Source organism: Macadamia integrifolia, chromosome 10 (genome assembly GCF_013358625.1).
Source record: "Macadamia integrifolia cultivar HAES 741 chromosome 10, SCU_Mint_v3, whole genome shotgun sequence".
In the NCBI taxonomy this organism is placed as follows: domain Eukaryota; kingdom Viridiplantae; phylum Streptophyta; class Magnoliopsida; order Proteales; family Proteaceae; genus Macadamia; species Macadamia integrifolia.
The window spans coordinates 687269-699356 of record NC_056566.1 but is presented as its reverse complement, the minus strand read 5'-3'; the positions used below and the strand labels follow the sequence as shown (position 1 = coordinate 699356).

Here is a 12088-nt window from a genome sequence, read left to right as displayed (position 1 = left end):
TATTCATTGATGATAATAGGTTGTATATTACATGTATTTCTTCCTTTTAATGGAGGTTGTTATTATGAATGTAGAAATGCAACCCTAAAACGATGCAGAAGATAATGGAAAAACAAAACAAACAATGCACACGGATTTTTCGAGGTTCGGCAAGGTTGTCTACGTCCCCAGTGATAGGAGATTTTGCTTCACTATCAATGGAGAATAGGGTTACAGTGTTCGTTCTCACACCTCTCAGTATTGCTTGCATTATAGAGAAATCCTCGCTACAAATGTATAGCGAAAAAACCCTAATCCAGAAGTATATAATTGCCCTCAAATAAAAAATTCAAGCGGGAGGCTGCGCCCCTCTACACCCCGTACTATGCAAGGGGGCCTCCTGCCCCCTTTGCAACCCCCACGGCCCTCTAACCGGTTAGCGGGACTGTCGTCCTGCCTGTCTAGGTGTTGTATCAGTACTCTCTGGATTAAACTGCGACGGAATACAAGACATTGTACACCAACAATCTCCACTTTGGTTTGAATTCTGTCGAACCTCCTGTAAAGATAACTTGTAGACGTCTTCATCATTGTACCTCATTAGAGGTATAAACCCGCACCTGTTTGGTGCGTCCCTCATCTTCAACAATGAGTAATATTAATCAAGTCCAAACATGACTCGAACTTCTCTATAGTAACTGGTTTCGTAAACATATTTGCAGGATTGAGATTTATATGAGTTTTTCTCAAGTGAATACTGCCTTCTGACACAAGCTCCTTGGTCTTGTGAAATCTCACATCAATATGCTTTGTCCTTGCATGAAACACCTAATTATTTGCAAGATGTATGACACTCTGACTGTCACAATGTAACACTGTACCTCCTTGCTCCAACCCCAACTCACGAACCAGTCCAGCCAACCAGACTCCTTCCTTGGCAGCCTCAACTGCTGCCATGTACTCTGCCTCTGTAGTGGACAATGCAATTGTAGACTAAAGCATTGCCCTCCATGATATAGGTCCACCAGCCAATGTAAACACATACCCTGTAGTAGACCTCCTATTGTTTAAATCACCAGCATAGTCAGAATCAACATAACCTGTCAATTCTGTAGAACTTCCCTTGCCACTGAACATAACACCTATATCTTTAGTCTTGCTCAAATATCTGAAGATCAACTTAATTGCATTTCAATGCTCCTTCCCTGGATTACTCATGTATTTGCTAACAACACTGACTGCATGAGACAAATCCGGCCTGTTACAAACCATAGCATACATGAGACTCTCAACTGCGATAGCATAAGGGACTTGAGACATCTACTCCACCTCCTCATGTGTTGTAGGGCATTTTCTTTCAGATAACTTGAAGTGACCAGCTAACGGAGTGCTAACCGGCTTAGCTTTTTCCATATTGAAACGCTCTAGCATCTTTTCAATATACCTCTTCTGAGTTACCCAAATTTTACCTGCATTTCTATCTCTAAGGATTTCCATGCCAAGGATTTTCTTAGCGGCACCAAGATCCTTTATCTCAAATTCAGCACTCAACAAAGACTTCAAAGAGACTATATCATGTTTGTTATTTGTAGCAATGAGCATGTCATCAACATAAAGCATCAACAAAATAATGGAATTATCATTTGACACTTATAAACACAACTATCATACTCACTTCTTGTGTAACCAATCTTCATCATGTGGGAATCAAAGCACTTGTACCACTGCCTAGGAGATTGTTTAAGGCCATAAAGCGACCTCTTAAGCAGACAAACATGGTCTTCCTTTCCCTGCACCTTGAAACCTTTAGGCTGCTCCATGTAAATCTGTTCCTCCAAGTCACCATGAAGAAATACAGTTTTCACATCAAGTTGTTCAAACTCTAAATCATACATGGCCACCAAAGCAAGTAGTACCCTGATTAAAGTGTGTTTCACCACTGGAGAGAATATTTTATTGTAGTTTATCCCCTCCTTCTGTGCATAGCCCTTGGCTACAAGTCTGGCCTTATACCTTTCACGCTCCTTCTCAGATCCTGTCTCTTTCTTACGAAAGACCCATTTACACCCAATGATTTTTCTTCCCTTGGGTTTTTCCACAATCTCCGAAGTCTTGTTCTTCTGTAGAGATTCCATTTCCTCTATCATAGCTGTCATCCATTTATCATGCTGTGCATCACTCAAAGCATCATGGTAGGAAGATGGATCATCTGTACCTATAGTGAGGGCATAGGCAACCATGTCCTCAAACCCGGATCTCATAGGTGCTTTATGAGTACGCTTCCCTTTACCCTTTGCCACAGTGTAGGGAACTTCTACTACTTCCTGTTGTCCTGGTAAGTCACTTGATGACTCATTCTCTCTTGTTGTTTCTAACTCACCTAACTCCACCTGCACAGTAGAACCTTCTTTCTTTTCATCAACTGTTTGTGAATTGTAATTTGACTTCACTATATGAGACTCATCAAACACGTCTCTGCTAACCATAACTTTCTATGAACTTGGATCCCACAACTTGAATCCCTTTACACCTTTCTTAAAACCAAAAAAGATACACTGCTTAGACTTTGAGTCTAACTTGGAACGCTGCTCACTCTCAATATGCACATAGGCTGGACAACCAAATATTTTTAGAATAGAATAATCTACTGGTTTTCCTGTCCATACCTCTTCAGGAATTTTACAATCAATCGCCTTTGATGGAGACCTATTAATGAGGAAACATGCCATGTTCACTGCTTCTGCCCAAAATCTCTTGCTCAACCCTGCATTCAGCCTCATACTCCGAGCTCTTTCTAGAAGTGTTATGTTCATTCTTTCAGCTACACCATTTTACTGTGGTGTCTTTAGAATCGTGAAGTGACTTGTAATCTCTTCAACTTTGCACAATTCTAGAAACGGCTTGTATGTGTACTCTCCTCCATTATCTGTTCTCAAGTATTTAATTTTCTTTCCTGTCTTCCTTTCTACCTTAGCCTTTCATCCCTTAAATTTAGTGAACAACTCACTTTTATGCTTCATGAAGTAGATCCAGACTTTCCTTGAGTAATCATCAACAAAGGTCACGAAGTATTCTGCCCCACCTTTAGATTTTGTTGTTGAAAGACCCCATACATCGCTGTGTACATAATCAAACACCCATTTACTCTTATGTTTTGCAGTTTTGAAACTAACCTTACACTGTTTTCCAAACACACAATACTTGCAGAAGTTATGTTTACAAGTTTTTACTCCCTTCAACATTTTCCTTTTATAAAGCTCCATCAATCCTCTTTCTCCCATATTCCCTAACCGCATATGCCACAGATAGGTATCATCTGTATCAAATACTGCATCTATAGTCACAGATGCTCCACTTATAACTGTGCTCCCTATGAGTCTGTATAGGTTTCCTGCTAGCTGTCCCTTCATGACAACCATTACACCCTTAATAACTTTGAGAACTCCACCTTCTGCTATGTACTTGCAGCCATTTGAGTCAAGTGCCCCCAAAGATATTAAGTTTTTCCTTAATTCTAGTGCATGTCTCACATCTGCTAAGGTTCTTACTATCCCATCAAATATCTTGATTTTGATAGTGCCTATCCCAATGGTCTTGCATACGGCATCATTCCCCATTAGGACAGACCCACCATTATATGGTTGATATATATCAAACCAATCCTTATGTAGACACATGTGATATGAACATCCAGAATCTAAAATCCAAGAATCAAGAGGTTGATTCTTACCTAATGATATAGAGAGTACATCTCCATCATCTCCATCTGAACTATCAGCCACGCTAGCCTCCTCAGATGCCTTATCTACACCTTTCTTCTTTAAGTCCGCCTTCCTCTTCAAGCACTCTCTCTTCAGATGACCTTCATTCTTGCAATAGTAACAAGAGACCTTTGTCTTTGCCCCTTTTGATTTCGATCGACTCTTCCTAGATTCCTTCTGATTTGATCTCCCTCTTTCCTACTCCTTGTCATCTCTGAAAAACCCTTCTCCTTGAGATTTCGTACTACTGGCCTTCTTTCTTGTATCATTGGACATGAGGGCGGCTACGACTTCATCCATCTCAAGGGTCTCCTTCCCGTACAAGAGAGTCGTTACTAGGTGATCATATGATTCTGGGAGTGACGACAGCAATAGTAACGCCTTGTCTTCATCCTCGATCTTAACCTCCAGGTTTGTAAGTTTACTTACGATCTGATTAAACATGTTAAGATGCTCTAATAGATCCGTACCTTCCTCCATCTGTAGATAGTACAATTGCTTCTTCACGAACAACTTATTCGTTAAGGATTTCGTTATGTAGATGCTTTCAAGTTTCGCCCATAACTGCGGTGTAGATTAGATACCCACAACATATTGTAGGGCATCATCAGAAAGATTTAATCGAATAACACTTACAGCCTTTTCCTCCATCTCTTCCCAGTCTTTATCAGTAATTTTTGTAGGTTTCTTCGACTTCCCCAACAACGTTTTCGCCAAACCTTGCTGTATCAGAAGATCCTTCATCCTTTGACGCCAGAGGGTGAAATTGTTCTTCCCATTAAACCTCTCGATATCATACTTGACATTCGATCCCTTTTCCTGCCATCGTGATAGTAAACCCTAGAAAACGGAAACCTAGAGCTCTGATACCAATTTGTAGAAACGCAACTCTAAAACGATGCAAAAGATAATGGAAAAACAAAACAAACAATGTACATGGATTTTACGAGGTTCAGCAAGGTTGCCTACGTCCCCGGTGAGATGAGATCCTGTTTCACTATCAATGGAGAATAGGGTTACAACGCTCGTCCTCACACCTCTTAGTATTGCTTGCATTACAGAGAAAGAAACACTCGCTACAAATATATAGCCAAAAAACCCTAATCCGGAAAGTACACAATTACCCTCAAATAAAAAATTCGAGCAGGGGGCTGCACCCCGCTACACCTCTTGCTATGCAAGGGGGCCTCCTGCACCCCTTGTAACCCCGACAGCCTGCTAATCGGCTAGCAGGATTGCCGTCCTGCCTGTCTAGGTGCTGCACCAATACTCCCTGGATTAAACTGCGACGGAATACAATACATCATACACCAACAATGAATATACACAATCTTTAGTATTTTTTCACTAAAAGGTCGCTTGTATCAAAGAAAAATCAAAAGGAATATACAAAATGATCAAGAAAACTCAAAAAATTACGAGACAAAAAATCTATTTTTTACCCCCACCTTCGGCATGGCCATCAGCACGAGAAAGACCAGAACCAACAGAATCTGAATCTTGCTCTTCCCTGAGCATTGAATCTTAATTTCTCATGGTGTAGACTTCCAATTTTGGGGCACCACCAAAGATTCCAACTTTGCAACTGTCTTAGCCAAAAAATCGTTGCAGACAACAGAAATGGTTGAAGGTAACCCATTGTTGCTTAAAAATCCATGGAACAAGACCCTTCATAACCATTGTCACTACTGTAGCTGAAATGCTGAATAACATCTGACCCATAGATGAGAGAGACCAAGGTCTCTAGCTATCTCCAAACCTGGGATCAGTGCATGATCAACTTCAAAATTAGCATTGATGCCGAAGTAGAGACCGAATGATGAAATCGCTCTAGTCAACTCACCCCTAAAGACACCTTAGCACCCGCTTTTCCTGGATTTCCAAGAGAGCAGTTGCCTCCGTTTAGTTTGAACCAACTCCACTCAGGGTGGCACCAAAACACTTCCAACACTCTCTGCTCTTGGACGAGGAACAATGATGGCCAGCTTCTTGGAACTTATCAAATCTACCATTGAAGAAATTCTTCCTTTGAAATTGGGAGAGAGAAGCCTTAGATCGCTCAGCATAAAGGAAAAGACAAGTTGAGGACTTCTAGCCACCATTGAATCTGCGAGAATTTCTTTTTAGCCAAATGATATAAGGGATTAGAACAAACCCAGCAGACCACGCTCCTTAAGGCCAAGAATACTCGCTTTGTGAGACTTCCACTTTCCATGAGCAACTCAATCATCTCTGAAAGTTCCATTCCTAGAGACACCAAAGTAATGAGCAAAAGAGGACCATAGATACCTGGAGAAATTGCATACGAGGAAGAGATGGTGCAAAATTGCATACAAGGAAGAGATGGTGCAAAGAATCTTCATAATTCAAACACAGCTAGCATCTGGAGGGAAGACACACCCCTTTTGCATTTAACTTGTCGCCACAAGCCATTTAATTATGTATGAGCCTTCAGCCAAAAACTGATTGACGAGGAAGAAGGTCAGAGCCCCAAATCAATCTTGACCAGCCTTCTTTAGTAGAAGATTTCTGCAGCCCCTCCCTGTGGATTTAGTGAAAAAATTTCCTAAAGAAGATAGCTCCCAACTGCACACATCTTTCACATTTCCCAAACGGATTGGAAAAGCCTTCACCTCCTCTATAATATTCTTTTCACGAAATTGGACTGAACCTGAAGGAAATACCAATTGATGATCTATTATGAAATCAGCCAGTTTCGTCGAGCAGCCTTGAAAGAAGGAAAAATGAGAGGGGGAGGGGAGGGGGGGGGGGGGCTATTTGTCACTGAAGTTGACATGAGAGGAAACAAAGTCTCATAATTTTTCAACATCTTTCTAGACGGATGATTGCTTATATATTCCTTTGAGAGACCTGCATGGATTTACAGACCTTACCCGGAAAGAATTACTCATTAGAGTCTTCATGTTTCTCTTGTCAAACCAGCTTACTTAGGCATGCTTTATTATCCTCTCTTAGGCGACGAATTCCTAGGCCACCCTCAGACTTAGGCTTGTAAATGGTATCCCATTTAACTGTTATTTTCTTCACCGTATCGATTTCCCCATACCAAATAAAATTTCTCATCTAGTACTCCACTAATTTGATAACCAACTCTGGCCACCAGTAAACTGCAAAGTTATAGATGGACATATCTACGATAACAGAGCGCACAAGCTCCACTCTACTAGCCATAGAGAGGAGTTTGCTATGCCACCCTACAAACGGGACTTTACCTTATCCATTAGAGGTAACAGTTTGTCCCTAGAAACTCTTCCTTTGAAGAACTCCACTCCAAGGTACCTCACAGATAAGGAGCAACGAATTTCCAGCTCATCTGAAATAAATATCTTTAGTAGATTGTTGTTTCCATGTCGTAATACTTGTTCGATCAGTTTTCCTTTTTATTAAGATGAAAATGTAATAAATAATGATGTCTGCCATAAAAATCCATTTTGCTTTGCAAATGGTTCGACTATATCAAGGAGAAAAAAAAAATTTGGCAGTGGGGATGGGTGGGTGGGGAGTGGTTTAGAGGATATAAGTTATTGCTTAATTGTTAGGGGGACAAGATGGATATCAATGGACCGCCCAATAAATTTTGAACTTTTAACACGCTAGCATCTTCGGCAAGAATATTAATAAATTAACTACGGGTCTTGTTCGTTAAATGATAAAATTTAAGCATGTTACATTAGATACACAAAGTAATTAGATCACATATTATTTGCTCATCCTCTAGTTTTGAAAGCTAGAACTGCTAAGGTTAATGTTAAGCTGATTGATGATCTTAATCCTGCTCTTTTCTCCTCTCTCTCTCTCTCTCTCTCTTTTTGATATTTTATTTTTCATGAAAAAAAACCCATATATGGAAATAAATTCACCCATTTTTTCATTTATTAAAATGACCATGTTCCATGAACATACAATTTTCATTTTATGTGTTTAATGGATTCAAGTACATTTGCCTCTTCTAAGACATACCATACGTAGTATTAATGAAGAAAAAGAAAAAAAAGACTAACATAGCCTTATTGTATTGTCTAACATAGCTTGGCAAGTTGGAACTCATGCATTTTACCAAATAATGAAAAACACAGTAAACCCATGCACGTAGAGCAAGCAAACTTTGAGTGCACAAGGTGATATTACATAGGTTCTATTTATAGAATTCCATGATAGAGGAGGTAAGAAGACGAAAGATGAGTTTAGCTCCACTAAATCCAGCACCATTTGCCAAGGTCCTGTATTCCTTTTCAGTCCTCTCCTTTCCTCCATTATGTTGAGTCATCATAACCACATCCAATATAAATGTATATTTGGCCATCAAATCAGTCTCAGGTATCTCTGGAAGAATTGTCTCGAAAATAACCACCTTCCCATTTTCTGGTAAAGCTTCATAGCAGTTCTTCAATATAGTCAAGCAATGCTCATCACTCCAGTTATGAAGTATGGTCTACAAGTAGTTTTCAGAAACATAACAACACATTAGTTTGGTTTGGCTATGTTCAAAGTGTAGTAGACAAATCAAAATCAAACCGTTTATTAAACATATCTAGTGAGGCTGCGTTTGGTAGTCATTCAGTTCTAGAAACGGCATTTCGTATGAAAAATAGAATTTTCAATTTCTGTGTCAAAATACCATTTTAAAACAAAAAAATGGTGTTTGATGAACCTGTTTCAGGAACGATTTCCCAAGTTGTTCACTTTTTTTTGTATTTGGAACGAAACCGAAATGACGGAATAAGGTTTCGTCATTCCATCATTTTGCATTTCTAGTTTTTTTTTTTTTTTAACCAAGTCGACACCCAACACTTTATTCCATTCTTTTGTTCTCATAGACCAGAAACGTTTTTTCTGAATGACTACCAAGCGCAACCTTGGTGAAATTGAAACCAGTTATTACACATTTTTTTATTTCCCCATATGTAAACAGTTTCGGTCTCAGTTTAAATGGTCCTTAAACGATTTTTGATTTTAAACCACTTTCCTAATTGCATATTTTGTGTATCGGTTCTAAATTCTAAGTACACTTACCAAAATGCGGAGGCTTGGTGTAAATGGTCTTGGTCGGGTTAAATACAATCAGTTTAATGTTTTGTAAACACATTAGTCAAGGGTGTTCAAGCTGAAAAACTACAACGTGCACGTTAGGGAACGGTGCTCAAAAGGTTCGGTTCAACAGTTTAACAGTTTAAACCCAACGGCTAAATAGTTGAAAACTGAAGCGTCAGTTTATTAAATGGTTGCACATTTTCAACTTCAACCGTTTATTAAACTGTTTGATGGCTCGTATTTAAAAGGGTTGGTTTGATTTTGATAAATGATTTTGGTTTACGTCTAACACCTTTGACATTTGAAGGAAGTCATGAATAAGAACATTAATGCTACCCTATTAGCACAGGTACACACCACTACATGGGTCAATGAGAGGGTGCATAAGAGTATCTTTTTCTGCACCCACTGTGTCTAAGCTTGTACCTCCTCCAGCGGATATCCTTCTTTCTTCCTAATTAAAAATATGTATGAGTCATGAAGAAATCACTCAAGGACCCATGATACATATTTGCACAGTGGCTCTCAGGTGCTCACCTTCATAAAGATAATGTCTCCTTTTGGAACACTCAAGAACATATCACCTGCAACATGGTCCACCCGGCCTGGAAACAAAATTGTGAGAAATTATCCTTTTATCTTCACCATCAACAAAACTCAAATCAAAAGATATATATATATATATATATATATATAGAGAGAGAGAGAGATAAATTACCAGGATAAGGTGGTGCATCAGCTATCACATGTGGCAAATCAAAGTTAATGCCCTTAATGGTAGGGTACTTGTAAGTGATCAAGTCAAGATTCTTCCCTACTCCACCACCCACATCAACCACCACATTCACACCCTCAAATCCCTCATAAACCTCAAGTATTAGCTTCATGAGTGTGATGGAGGGGACATACATTGCTTCATTGAAAACTTTGCTGAACCTTGGGTTAATGCCAAAGTAGTCATACATTTGCATTCCATGGGCCTTGTTAAATGGAACTCCTCCTTCAAGAACTGCATCTTTCAAGTGGTACCTACATGTCTCAAAGATGTTAGGAGTTAAGTTCCACACTGGTCACTAATGAGTCTACAGCCTCTCTTATACACTTGGAAGTCCCTCCACCTACTAATTTGAACTTTTGGGTTGAAAACTTTACATGGTATCAAAACAGGTTTTCACTATATCCATGTGTCCATAGTACATACTGCCACATGTGTGGGAAAGTTTTTTACCTGACAAATCCTGGATTGGGCAACGGTAACAGATCAAGGGTTAAATGATTATAAAAAAAAAAGGAAAATAGGGGTAAAACCCTCTGATTCCCGAGATTTAAAACACCGTAGTTGGGAGTTTAGTTCGACATCAGCTACTAATGAGTCTACAACCCTTTTATACACTTGACTTGGAAATCCCTCCACCTACTTGTTTGAACTTTTGTGTTGAAAACTTTATGATAAATTTCCTTTTCAAATAACCGATCTAAAGAGGAGGTCTTCACAGGTATACAGAGAAAGGGATTTTCCCACTCAGAATCATTGTGGGACTACCATTTACACAAGATAAATAAAAACACTAAATTGAAGTAATGGATGATTAGTAAAAGATAACAAGTAAAAAAAAAAAAAAAAATCAGTTGTATTTATAATTGAATACTAACCAGCTCTCCTTGAAGACCTTGTCTTGCACCAAGAAAAGCATAGGAGACATTGAAGCTCCATCTTCATTTGAAACAAAAAATTTGCAGACAGGACCTAAACCATAAAGCCTTTGAACTCTACCATCATCATTGGTGACCTGAGAGGAAGTGAATATGGAATAGCTAGCCAAGAGACGTAAGATACGATCAAGCATATCAGGGGCATCTGGATTATTCTTTATAGGGAGCAAAGCTGCAATCTCTAGAGGAGAAAGTTGCTTCCCTGGACCAGCTCTTTCCATGATATCTATCAGGTTTAGCTCTATGGCAGCTTTGAAGACCATATGAACCAATGATCCCGTCGCTAGTTGTACTGCAAATAAGCAACATTCTTCTTCTTCTTCATCGATTGCATCTATTGATTTTTGTATTGAAGACATATTTCTGATCGGTCAGAAATATTTTCAACTAGATGGTATGGCTTGGACTACACAATTGATATATATAAAAAGAACAATCTAATGCACAAAGCTCCCACCACTGCAGGGTCTGGGAGAGGCAAATATATGTATATATAGAGAACACACAGCACTGTAACTGCCCACCAAGAGCTGAAAAGAATCAAGAGCTTAATTCATTGTCTTCTTCAAAAGTTGGCCCAAACAGTTTGGTCTGACCTGAATCGACCGGTTGAAGCCCCAGATCGGCCTGATTGATTACTTAAATATGTCAAACTCAAGAACTAATCGATTAATAATCGGGTTTTTTATCAAAAAAAAAGATTAATAATCGATACTCCCTATAAGATTTCTAATCTTGATTCTTGGATTGGGATCAGTCTCGATCGATATTGATCCAATATCAATCCGATCCTAACAATTTTATCAATCCCAATCTGATTTTTTGTACCATAATTCCCAATGTAAGGTAATGGCCCAACAGTTGCCTGACTAGATCGATTGACTAATAACCACCGTTTATAGCTTGTATAAAGATGTTGATGGCTCATTTTAGGGACCATTTATAGTCAAAAAAGAATAATTAATCCATTTAAGGCTTGACTATAGCTCGATTATGAATCAATAACTTTTGACATACGAGGTCAGTTATTTACATTTCCAAATGAAGCCTTAAAATGATGTAGACCGATTAGGCCAACCGAGCAGACCGGATGACAACCCTATCGATCTACTAGTTCCACACTTCTCATCAACACAAAGCGAAACATCCCAACAGCATAAGGACTAGGGAATCCCAACTGACCCAAAGTCAACTTTACAATTGAGTACACCCAACCCTTAACAAATAGAGAGAGTTTATATATTTGCGTGTCATGTGATTCTTAACATGGAGTACACCCTACCATTTACTTAACACAGAGACACCTACCATTTACTTAACAGAGAGAGACAGAGAGAGAGAGAGAGAGAGAGAGAACCCGGCTGGGCCCACCGTTGCTGTCGATTAATGGCCTTATGGTCTGGCGTGTACGTGGGCTTTGGCTTCCTTAATAATCTAGGTTTTAAAATGATCCAAAAATTGCGAGATGGTTGGGTATGTTTCTCATAAGTTAGAAACTTGCATCAATCACAGCATTGGACAGAAGAAGAGCAAGGAAATCTTCTCTGAAAGGGAGAAAAGATGTTGACACATGCGTCGTGCTT

At 39.2% G+C, this 12088-nt stretch overlaps 1 protein-coding gene across 1 annotated transcript; it reads right to left on the bottom strand.

The window, feature by feature from the left end:
• Positions 1-7606: 7606 nt before the first annotated feature.
• On the bottom strand, positions 7607-10983 carry LOC122090996 (caffeic acid 3-O-methyltransferase-like). The gene is made up of 4 exons (XM_042660789.1): positions 10446-10983; positions 9511-9821; positions 9330-9397; positions 7607-8193 (listed from the first exon to the last, which is right to left on the bottom strand). Exons 1-4 carry the CDS (start codon positions 10862-10864, stop codon positions 7897-7899), a joined length of 1095 nt encoding a protein of 364 aa, XP_042516723.1. The 5' UTR covers positions 10865-10983; the 3' UTR covers positions 7607-7896.
• Positions 10984-12088: the final 1105 nt, after the last annotated feature.